This window comes from Rhinolophus sinicus, chromosome 5, assembly GCF_057876585.1.
Source record: "Rhinolophus sinicus isolate RSI-liver-muscle chromosome 5, RSI-T2T, whole genome shotgun sequence".
Classification (NCBI taxonomy): Eukaryota; Metazoa; Chordata; class Mammalia; order Chiroptera; family Rhinolophidae; genus Rhinolophus; species Rhinolophus sinicus.
Window position 1 is genome coordinate 80,172,479 of NC_142505.1, and position 12,719 is coordinate 80,185,197.

The 12,719-nt window shown below is 46.5% G+C and overlaps 1 protein-coding gene across 23 annotated transcripts in view; it reads right to left on the minus strand.

Moving 5' to 3' along the window:
• Positions 1 to 12,719, minus strand: part of KLHL3 (kelch like family member 3) — a 237,405-nt gene that overhangs the window by 69,391 nt on the left and 155,295 nt on the right. For all 23 annotated transcript variants that reach the window (XM_074313570.2, XM_088798628.1, XM_074313563.2 and 20 more), the window contains one exon: positions 5,704 to 5,825. In XM_074313570.2, the coding sequence (XP_074169671.1) occupies positions 5,704 to 5,825 (122 nt within the window). The remainder of the gene's footprint in view (positions 1 to 5,703; positions 5,826 to 12,719) is intronic.

Genomic DNA, 12,719 nt, shown 5'->3' on the forward strand with positions numbered 1-12,719 from the left:
GCCCCGTTTTGTTTTTTCTCTCCCTCGGAAAACATGAAAACACAGCAGAGGATATCCCGTCACAGAGTTTATTTCCTTTAACAAAAACAAAAGGAAATGCCCTGCCTCACAAAGCACCTACTCCTGGAATTTCAGCAAGGCAGGGCCATCCAGGTCCAAAGGGAGGGCACCGGCCAGAGAGCCAGGTGACAGGGCTGCCTGAGGCGTCTGCCCAGCCACACCGCTGGTCTGTCCCTGCCAGCACCAGGCATGAGGCCTGGCATAGAAACAGTGCTAAATTAAAAATCTGTTGAGAAAAAGAAGAAAAGGGGAGGGAGGGAGGGAGGGAAGGAAGGAGGGAGGAAGCGAGGGAGAAGAAAGCGGGGTAGAGGTGAAAGAGGGGGAGAAAGGGAGGGAGGGGTATCAACAGGAGAGCTAGCAGAATAGCAATGTGATTAAAAGTGTCACTTGAATTTTGCCTTCTCCACTGGCAGTCATGGGACTAAAGGCAAATTCCTTAACTTCTCTGTGCTTCTGTCCCAACAGTGAAATGAAGGGAATAATGGCACTGCCTTGAGGGCTTGCTGTGAGGATCAAATGAGATAATACACTGAGAGCAGCTGACATGGAGCTGGGCGCATGGGAGTGCTGTTAAATCAGTTATTATTAATGATTCTGAGCTCAAGTCGATTCTAATCATTCAACAAGAAACGCGTTCCCCACGTAAATAGAGCACAGTGATTTAGAGAGCTGGATTCAAATCCCAACTCTATCACTTACTACCCATGTGACCACGGGTACTACCCACCTAACCCCTTCGAGTATCAGTTTCTTCAACTGTCAAAGAAGGATTGCAGTCGAACATTCCATTGGTGATTATGAGAAACAAATGAAATAATGTATGTCAAGTGATCAACACGTGCTTGGCTTACAGTGAGTTCTAACAAGCATCAGCTATGACGCCTGTTACCTCCACCAGAGAAGGGCAACTCAGTCTCTCCAAGGAATGTGTGGCTGGGATGACATTAGGAGCGTAGCTCTCCCAGCTACTTAACAAAGCCATAAATCTCCGACCTTTGTTTCTAGTCTAAGGCTTGCAGAGGAGCCCGGCCTCCATGCTCACCTCCTCGGTGCACCAAACCCTCAACAGATACTGTCTTCATCGGCAGTTTGGGAGCGATTACCTCCGCAGATATGTAACAGTAGGAAAAAGCAGCCACATTTTGATCCAGCTTTCTCGTCTCAGTCTTTTTTGTTTTGTTTTCCCTCAAGGTCACCCCTGACCAAACCACAGTTTAAAGTGAGAAGGAAAAAGGAAAACAGTGTATCTCCCTGATTCCAACCAGCGCGCTGGTCCCTCAAGGTTCCACATTGCGCCTTCCCGTGGAGCCCCTGCACACGCTGCCCCCTCTCCACCCTGGACACAGCGATGTGCCCAGCAGGGGTGCAGGCACCGTGAGGACACAGGCCGGGAGGAAGCGGAGGCAGGCCTGACCTCCCAGTCTTCCTTGAAATCTGGCCCAAACAACAGTTCCTCAGCGAGGCCTGCCCTGGCCATCCTCGTCAAGGTGGTAAGGACCATTCCCTGCTTCCTGGGTATCTGCACCCTGGCCCCTGCCACACTAGAGGGCACCCATGCTTAGCCATCTGTCTCCAGCTTCAGACCCTGTTGTCCTTGGTGAAAGCGTTTCTGTGCCCAAGTCCTCTCTGTGCTCATACTGTCTGCTGGCACAGGGTAGCGCTCTTCTACGTGCTTTACCTAAAGTCATTCATTTAATCCTCACACCAACCCGATGTGGTCACATACTAATTGTGGGGGCAGAGCCCCAGAAAGTAGTTTCCAGGCTCTCGGCCTCACATAGAAAGGTGCTGGCTCAGGTAGTAAATGGCCACCAACTGTGATTGCATGGCCATCAGCTGTGGCTAGTTGGCCGTCAGCTGTTACCAGTGAGCCATTGGCCACTAATATAACTGCTGTGGCTACACTAGCAGAGGAGAGGGAGAGAGGAAAGAGAGAAAGAATGGGGGCTAGCAAGAAGATGGTGGCTGGGCTGGCAAGTGTGGATGGCGGTTTGCGGACAGTGTGGATCCAGCCTCCAGTGAGAGTATAGTGCCGCCAGAGAGAATATAGTGGTATGACTCCCCTACCTATGGCTCCGTGGGTGTTCCTTTTTGGCCTCACCATATCCTGCGTTCTTGTATGGGGAGTGGGAGCAGAGACCCCGCAGGCCTCCCTGCATGACACTAATATTATGCACATATTACAGATGAAAACACTAAGGCACAGAGAGGTTAATTGACTTGCTTAGGATCACACAGCTAGAAAATGGCACAGCCAGGATTTACAGGCAGGCAGTCTGACTCATGACCACCCAATAAAATAGGTACTATTTTGACTCCTGTTTTACAGATGAGAAAACTGATCCTTAAGGCAGGATGTCAGTGTGGACCTCGGAGAAGCTCTAGTAGGAGGGGGAGAAAACAAGTCAGAAGGTGGCTGAGCAAGTGTCTTCTCTGGCCATAGGGCATTGAGTTACATGCCCTCACTTTACAGACAGGAAACTGACACCCTACAGTGGGAAAGGACTAGAATAAGATACCATACTCTGAGAATTAGTGGCAAAGCTGAGGCTCAGACCCAAGTCTCCATTCAAACTCAGTTGCTGCCTCATCTCTACTTCTGCATGTGCTCTGAACCTGTGGCCCCATGCTGCCACCCCTACAAAGCAGTTTTTTAAAAATCAATGGTCAAGTCACTTTCTCCAGTCCTCTAATTAGCCCATCTGCTGTTACCTGCTTTAAGATAACTGGTGTTACACAGACCACCACTAGATTAGACCAAAGTTGCAAAGATAAATATCTAGCCAGGTGAAAAGGATCCAGAGTGGAACACCTTTTAATTCTCAAGTTTGTAAACCCTTTGTACTTTAAAAAAAAAAAAATTATTAAATATATGATGAAAAGGGAGGAAAAGAGCTGGTTTCAGTCATACAATTCTACAACCTCCTCCCTACACACACTGTTTTGGGGGTTTGTTTTTTGTTTTGTTTTGTTTTAGTAGCTTAAAACAACACAAATTTATTGTCTTACAGTTCTAGAAGTCAGAAGTCCCAAATGGGCCTCACCAGGCTAAAATGAAGGTGTCAGCAGGGCTGAGTTCCTTCTAAAAGCTCTGAGGGAGGCTGTTTCTTTGTCTTTCAAGCTTCTAGAGGCCACCTACCTTCCTTGACTCATGCCCCACCTCCCCATCTTCAAAGCCAGAAACATGGACTTGAGTTCTTATCCGGTCACGTCTCCCTGGTTCTTCCTATTCTGCCTCCCACTTCCACTTGAAGAGCCGTTGCAATCACATCAGGCCCACCTGAGCAACCCCAAGTACTCGCCCCACTGCATGTTCAGCTGATCAGCAACATTAATTCTATCTGCAACATTAATTCCTCTTCAACATTTAACCTAACATATTCACTGATTCCAGGGGTTGGGACATCTTTCGGGGCCATTATTCCACCTACCATGCTATATGATTATTTAATGACTGATACGCCCTAATGTGAGATTTTTTTTTAAATTACTTACCCTATGCACGTTTTTAGGTTGACATCTAGCATTTCTTGTTGAGTTACAAAGAATGTAATTTCTTGCATTTTGTAAATCTCAATATTTATATCAAGTGCCTAAACGAATTTATTTAAACGTGATTGTGATTTGATATAACCACCATTCATTTAAAAAAAATTTTTCAATACATGCCCTACACTCATTGTATACTACTGTGGGGACAGAGCCCCAGAGAGCAGTTTCCAGGCTCTCGGCCTCACATAGAAAGGTGCTGGCTCAGCTAGTAAATGGCCATCAATGGTGATTGGATGGCCATCAGCTGTGGCTAGTTGGCCGTCAGCTGTAACCAGTGAGCCACTGGCCACGAATATAACTGCCATGGCTATGCTAGGAGCAAATGGGGGCTAGCAAGATGGTGGCTGGCAAGCGCAGATTGCAGTTAGGACGGCAGGTTGCGGATCGTGTGGTTCCTGCTTCCTGTGTCTCCAACCCAGCCGCCATTGAGAATATAGTGGCATGACTCCTGTATCTATGGCTCCGTGGGTGTTCCTTTTTGGCCTCACCATGTCCTGCGTTCTTATGTGGGGAGCGGTAGCTGCGACCCCGCCTGACACCCTGCATGATAACTACATTATTTGCATTTACTGTTACTGCCCCAAAATCATTCAGCTGTTTAAATAATGCTGCTAGACCTAGGATGTAACCATTGCATTGCCCACTCCATTCCAAATGGGAAAGACCAGAAACAAAATGGAATAGCTGTGCATTTTACTGTGTATAAAATATACCTCATTTTACATTTTATGTAAAGGATGGAGGGAGGGTCAGACCAGATCACTACACAACCCAAGGGTCTGTCCAGGGGCCAGGAACAAAGGCGGGTTCTATTGTGGGCCAGGCCCTGCAGGCCCAGTGCAGTACACCTCAGACCCCGGGCTGCCTGCACCCTGACCCCTCACCCACTTACCAGTACCCTTCACACCAAGCCAACTCCCAGTCACTTCCAGGCTTCAGCTTAAATCTCACCTCCTGGAAGAGGCCTTCCAGGTCCCTTCCTCCATCTAAATTGAATCCCCTTGACACACTCTCTCATTGTATATCATGTTCCTTTCCTTCAAAGGACTTATCACAATTTGTGCATAGACCCACTTGTGTGCTTATTTGAGGAGTACCTGTGTTCAGCCTGAGACCACAAACCCCCTGAAAACAGGCAATGGAATCGCCACTGCTCACTGTTACAATCACACTGCCCAACAAAGTGGCTGGCACATAACAGGCACTCAAACATTAGGGCTGAATTGAATGAGTCCATGATTATCAATTCGGCCTCCCAAATGCCTCGCTCCTGGAAAAGGGGGTGATGGTCTGGACAAGGGTAGTCAGTACTTTGGTCACTAGGGAGGTATCTGCTTCACAATAAACAAGAAAGGTGGGAATGTGCTTTAAAAAAAAAAAAAAAACCTTCTCATCACATGAACTTTCCAGCACTCGAAATAAACAAACAGCGAGGTCCTTAAGGACAAGAACAAGTGTGCCCGTGTCTGTGTGCAGCCTAGTGATTTGTGGGGTTCTCGCCGACTGCGGCGTGCTGCCAGTGCCGCGTGTCCCCACAGGAGACGCATGCCTTTGCGTGAAGCAGCATCTTCGACTGCTCTTCTTTTCAAGGCTCCAGATGGCTGAAGACGAGGGCAGGACAGTGGCAGGAGAAAAAAAGCACCGACAACACTGTTCACACCCCCACGGCCCTGCTGAGACTCGGGCCTGGTGCTTGGCACCTCCACGTTCTCAGAGGCATTCGGTGGACTAATGTTGAAATGGGAACACATTTTTAATAGCTTCACAATCCCATGCTCCAAACCTCTGAGATAAGAGGATGAATGGGGAGAAGTAGGGTCACTGAGGCTTTTAGTTTTTCCTCTACCAAGATTTTGAACCAACATGAGTTGAAGACTTTCTGTTCTGTGTCCCAAGCTCCTTCCAAGGTATTACGGCCACGTGGTGAAGAGCATGGGTGCTGCGGTCACGCAGGCGTGAGTCTGAGGGTCGTTTACCCACCTACTGACCATGTGACCCAGAGCAAGTTGCGAGGGTTAAATGAAATGATGCTATAAAGCAGTGGGCCCTGAGTGTGCGATACACTGAGCTTTTAGCTGGGGCTGAGTTTACCTGGACGTTCTCTTCGGTCACCTCAATTTCAGCCGTATAGATGTAATCAATCAGCTTACTCAGCGTCCGTCCATCCACGTCCTTGATTTCAATCTTCTTGGCTTTACTCTCAGACATGTCACCTACGGTTCAAAACAAAAACAAAATGGACATGAACCTGGCATCTAGCGTATGCTTAACTTTCGCGTGGTCTCCGCCTTGTCTTGGCAACATAAAAGGACTGACTATGTTCCAGGAGGCCGCAGAAAGGATTCACTCAGGCGTGGAGAAGGATAAACGAGCTGGCATCCAGGTGACATCCACTTTGGGAGTGTGATCCTCCACAAACCTGGTTTTAAGCGTGCCCCACTCTATCTGTTGTCCATTCCCATTGTGAAGGCAAATCTGAGTGCAATAACTCATTCAACCAACATTTACTGTAAACTTTTACACAGAGGGCCAGAAAATATGAACAAGATACGCACCTGTCCTCAAGGAGTACACAGTCTAGTAGGGCAGACACATAAAAACATTTATAAATAGAGGTGATAAGAGCTGGTGGGGATATACACAAAGTACTATGAAAACAATAATAGAAAGTACCACTTATTGCTAAGTATGGCCAACCTCTCTCTTAAGCACTTTAAAGCATTACCTTTTTCAATCTTCACAACCACCGGTGGTTTATTAATTACTATTCCCCCATTTTACAGATGAAGAAACTGAGGCACAAGGGGGTAGGTAATTCATTTTGCCCACAGTCACACATCTAGGAAGGAGCCAAACGGGGACTGATACAAAGGATTCTGACTCTAGAGCCCACACTTGTAATCAATACACTATATTAATTCCCAAGAATGCAGAAAATAAAGCAACAAACTCTGCCTAGGGATCCAAGGGAGGCATCCTAGTAGGAGGTCACATTGGAACTGGGTATTAGAGGATAAAGGAGTGTTCCACAGGCAGCAAAGATGCGCAAAGAGGAGCTGGATGCAGAAACCGTAAGTATAAAGAGAGGAAACTGCCAAAAGGATAAAAATGGGGACCAGTGAGAGGCTGGTATGACTGGTACACAGGGTGAGTGAGGAAGGAAGCTGAAGAGATAGGTAGGGGACAGGACTTACTGAACCCTGTAAGTGATGCAAATGACTTTGGACTTTATGCTAAGAGTAGCACCACTGAAAGGTTTTAAATGGGAATGACATCAACAGATGGGTATTTCTGAAGGAAATTTTAGGCGTGTGGTAGAAGCTGAATCAGAGGCCGGGAGGACAGTTGGGAGGCCCTGATAATAACCCAAGAAAGAGGACGCAGGCCTGTGAACTAAGGCGGCAGCACCACATGTGCAGTCCGAAGGCCCCGTACTTCAGCCTGCCCTCTCTGTACAGTGCAGAGGTTTATCTAGAGCCAGGCTCCTCCAACAGGGGCTGCTGATTTCAGAAGGAAAAGACAGGCAACACATGTGTCTTTGTAGACTGAAAGAAAGGCCAACCTGACTGCAAGAAACAGGGATTCAGAAGCCCGTATGTGAGTGTGAAAACAGCCTGGGAGATTGTTTTCTCTCTGTGGAATTTGTGCACTGGAGCCAAGAAAGTAAGTTCAGTACAGCATGTGGGCTGCAGACGCCCACCTCCAAGCCTCGTGGACTGCATATGAGTCCTCCACCAATCCACAGTCCCCGTCCTGACACAGCTCTAGATATGAATGACTCTGGAAAACCATTCCAAACCCTGCCCGCCCCTTCACTGCCAGATTAGGTAGACCAGAGACCCTCCACTCTGTTCTCTCTTCTCTCTGAGAGCCAGCAGAAGCCAGACAAAAGGCCTGAGCACCAAGAGCCTTGAGGCAGGACCCAGAGGCAAAGACAAAACAAGAAAAGATGGGGGGTTTCTCCTCTACCCATAAGATAGGTTCTCACAGTCTCTCTCTTGCATATACTCCAAAACACACAAACAAAAACACACACACAAGGAAATCAGAAGTTAAACTCATTTCTCTAAACAGCTATTAAGTTCATTAATAAGAGTCCAGTTGGTAATTATATTGCAAAAGATAATAAAAGACAGCCAATTCTTAATTTAAGAACTTGTGCCTTAGGAAAAAAGACTGAAAAGAAGAACAACCTGACTGCAAGAACCAAGAGATTCAGAAGCCCTTAGAGAGTATGAAAACAGAGCCTGGCCTGATTGTCTCTCTGGAATGTGTGCTTGGGAGTCAAAGTTAGGGTTTTGTAACTTTGAGGTAAACAAGTGGAAATTCCTGAAATTGTATGAAAATATTTTTATATATGGGCAAACGCTTGAATTTTCAGGGGGGATGACAAATCATTTTTATCAGTCTCAAATGTCCAGAAATCATTAAGACAGTTTTCTAGATGATGAAACTTCGGGGGAGACATTTCTTTCCTGCTTCTTTACATGACTGTGAAATTACTAATTTTACCGACTTGTAAAATCCAATCTTATTATCTCTCACAGAGCAGCAGAAATGATGTACCGAACTAAGACCTCAGCCTGAATAGCCCCTGAAAGTGGTAGTAATAATAGGTGCTACTACGTACCAGGCCCTCTGCTAATTCATTTAATCCCTGTAACAACCCCAGGAGGTAGATGATATTACTTCCATTTTACAAATTGTAGAATTGGCGTTTCAGAAGGTATTTGCACATAGCTGGTCAGAGGCAGGGCTGGGATTTGAACCTTGACCTAACTCTAAACTTCATGTCATTTCTCATGCCTCCCTCTATAATTTAAACCTGACCCTAATTAATGAACTTGACAAAAATATTCCTAAACAAGGCCTTGGTCCAAATTCTGAGAACAACTAGGCACTTAATGCCTTATAATCAAGAACCTTATAATCAAGACCAAATCTCGTCAAGCTGATTTTTCAAGCTATCCTTAACACCTAACCAAGTGTGTGGCCCATAAGGAGCACTTAAAAATATTTGTTGGAGCAGGAAAGAGAAAAGAGAGGCTTTCCCGTGACATCTCATAATTCCATGGACTCCAGTAATTCCTGCAAGATAGAAACCATCGAAGCCTTGGTCATTCCTGCTCCTTCACTCACCTCTACTTTGACAAAATGTTTCTAGAAAATAGAACATGAGCCCTGCTCCTCTGCTGGTTTGGCCCAACAGCCCAGCACAGCCGCCTCAGACTCTGAACTTCCAGAAAATGTCTGTTGGGTACACATCTTTTCAGCCGCTTCCATCTTCTGCTGTCACCTGTTAGCATGCGTGCCCTGGTCCTCCACAGAGGACATCACCCAGGTATTTGCTCATTCATTCAAAGATGATGGTGGCCTGGACTAAGAGACTGTGTCTTGAACTTCTTTAATTCCTCAGGCTCTGTCTTTGGACTTCGCACCGAGAAGTCTCCGAGAACCATGGCGAGTCCGGGAGAGCAAGAAATCCCACCCTGTAGCAGGTACATGTGTGCAACTCATAATCCTCGATCCTAGCAAGCATTCCACGGGCACAGCTGAGCTCTTTAAGGTGGAAGACAGTCAAAGGGGAACAAGGCGGAGGAGGTGAGACTTGAGGAGCAAAAGGAGAAAACCTCTCACTGTCGCAGGATATCCAGGAGGTCTAGAAAAATCACTGGCTCACCTCCCAGGTCATTGGTATAACCCCACTCTATTATTCAGCAAAAGAAGCCTCAAGAATGAGGAAAGAATGGTAAGTGGCAGGCAGGTCTCCAGGGAAGCAGCGCTAAGCCGCCAAGCACCCTGACAAAGTTGTATGTCAAAGGGAAGCAAGAGTGTACTGAGGAGTCCTTAACTTACAGGATCCTTCCCCATTCCTAACCTGAATAGTTACTGCTGCAATTTAGTTTCCTGTTCTGAGCAGAAAGGAAACAGAAGATCCTTATCTGTTGCACGTGATCTTTCATGAGTGTTAAGATAGTTATTAAACCATCCTCCTCCGTCTAAATCCTAGTATCTGAGATGCCAACTCATCGGACGAGAGCTGAGGCCTATGCCACACATTAACCTGCCATTTCCCTGAATCTTGGACAACCCTCCTGTAGGTGAGTGCAGGCCATTTAACTACAAAAGGCTGACGTCTGTCTCCTGTGAAATGAGGACATTCCTGCCCTGCCTTTATCCCAAGGTTGTATGAGAATCAGAGCTAATGAGAGTGCCAGCAGGCCTCAGCAGGGCGCAGGGACGGCTGTCACGCCATCACCCACCCGCCCCGGAATCGCATCCTTCCTCCACCTGGATGGGTCTTCCTGCTCAGCTGGGGCACACGGAGCCTGGACAGACACACAGTCGTTTCCCATCAAGCCCAGAGCCGCCCCTCCATCCACAGGAGCTTCGTAAACTATCATGTGCTCAACTCATCGTAAGAGTGAACTTTATGACCTATTCTGTCTTGGGTGCCTTACTCCCAGTACCTAGATTTGCTCCCTGATTATGGTTACTATTCTAGTCTCACAGGTAAGAAAACAGGATCACAGAGGTTACGTGAATTCCCCACAAACGTATTAGGTGCTGAAGTCAGGAACCTGGGTCCTTATGGCTCCAAAGCTCTTTCTAAGACACCACGCCATCTCCCAATGCAAGGCGGCATTACCACCCTGCGTTTAATCCTTAGCAAAGAAATCTCTGCATCAACAATTCCCACCTCCTCTGTGAACGTTCATAAACCATTCCTTATTGATAGTTTTCCAGTGATCTGAATTTCAAGGCTGAGCTACCCCAAACAAGTCTACCCCAACCATCTTGTTCCAAACAGCTGCACCTTAACAGGGGCTGAAGGTGTGTGAATAGCTGTCCCTCTTCCCAGGCGCCACACAGGACTCTGTTGAACTATATCTAAATCAGTTCTTGAAAACACTCACCATTTCTGCATCAAGAGGAACATGTTTTTAGATATGCCTACTGCACCCCTCGTCCTCCAATCTGGGTCTCCTAAGCCAGAAAAGATGCCTGACTTTGATGTGGTGTGCTAGGGACAGGAAAAGGAAACCCCATGTCACTGTAAGCTTCAGCCCAGAGGTAACTGACAGTAAAAGACAGTCACAGGGAAGATGAGGCCATTCCCCCTTACTCTCAAACAGCCTCTGATGCTTCCAACCCTGTTTTCTAAACTATTCTACCCGAACCCTGACTCCACAGGGGCAAAACCCTCAGAAGCCAGCCCTTATCGACTACTACTACTCCACAACCTCCTTAAGGCCCTCTTCATCCCAAGAAACGATTCAATTCCTGCGCTCCCTCCCCACCCCCACCCACATCCCCACTACCTTGGATTAAGTCTTGCTGAGCTACATGTTATGCAAAGATCTTCAAAAGCATCAATACATCATGCAAACACTCAGAAGCAGACACGGACCAGGGCCTGGCAGTTGGCATGAAGAAGGGTGGAGACAAAGGTCCCGTGAAATGTGTGCATGCCTGGGAGGCGAGCAAGAGAGTCGGGCCCTCGTCCTTCTGCTTAGCAGATGGCTTGAGTCCACTCAGATTCCAAGCCCCTCGCCTCTTACCCCAGCACGTCCTGACTCTCCTATTTCTACTCACCGCATGTTCAAAGACACCAGTTTAACATTAGCCTACATCTAATAAAAATTGGACAATAACTCTTCTTTGAAAAGCAAAACCAATCTACAATCAGCCTCTGCGTACAGTACACAGAACCAGAAGGGTGGGCCAGCTCACTCCAGGGGCTTCTTTTGGGACGGAAGCCCAATGCCTTGCAGCCATGATGACGGGCATAGACCCTGAGGCTACGTATTCTTTAGAGCTCAGTTCCTGTACTACCATAAGATGGGGCTATTTTTAAAGTATTTAGAAGACATGTAGGGACCTATATGGAGTATAAATACTACAGTACATAGAACCCATAGTACAGGGCATGATAAAAAGAGGAAACAACTGAGTAGGCTATTCTGGGGAAATGAGCCACCCCTGGGATGGAGGTGCTAGATGGGAGGGTGGGGGGATCTTAAGTCCTCCACACTCACAGGACACAGCACTGCTGGGCCTCGAGCTCACTACGCTCCCGGAACACAGAACCGCAGGCTGCCCGCCCGGCCCAGACCTTCTCACGGGCCGGCTGCCTGTGGGCACTCAGGCCTTGGTGTGACATTTATTCCAAATCATTGTGAGCAGGACATGGTCGAGGAATGGAGCTGGTATTTGGAACCAGCAGAGGACATTTGGGCAATATAAACTCAGAGGGAAAAAATAAATAAAAACATTTTAAGCCTGAGTCAAAGATCGTAATCACATCCCTCAAGTCAGAAGAAAGTCACGTGTATTTTGTTTTCTTTTGGGCCTTAAACATGGTGATGGAAACAGACTTCACCTGAGTCAGCTGGGCCTTTCCATTGCTAATTTTATGCATTTTAAAGCTGAACCTGATACTTAGAACAAAATTTTGCAATGTACCTGTTTACCAAGGTGTAAGCAAAGGCCAGGGGCCTGAAAAATACACCAATCTCATGTACTGCTGATGAAAGCATAAGCTGCTACAACTGTTCTAAGCTGTGGAGTGGTAGCACGTGTCTCACACACCTTCAGAATACCCTTTAACCAAATATTTCTTAGTCTAAGGATCTAGTCTAAGGAAATAATCAGGAATGTAAATAAAGATTAAGATACAAAGATACCCATTACAGTATAATTTATAATAGCAAAATATTAGAAAGAACTATAATTTTCAACCAATAAAGAAATGGATCTTCAATTAGGATATGTGTGATGGACTCTTATGAAGCCATTAAAATTATGACGTAGATGTGATTTCATTGACATGAGAAGATATTCACAATACCCTGTTAAGTTCAATTAAGCAAATTTTCATTGAGCACCCACTATATGGAAAGCAGTGAGGACATAGTAGTATATCAAAAAGGTACAGTTCTTACTCTCATTAAGCTTATGATGAACCAGGGAAATCAGATATTGAAGAAGTAATGAGATAAGTAAGTAGTAATACTAAAGAAAAGCACAAGGTACCAGGAGAGTAAATAGCAAAGGGATTAAACCTAATCCAGGGAGGTCATGGAGGGCCTTGCTGAAGAAACGAT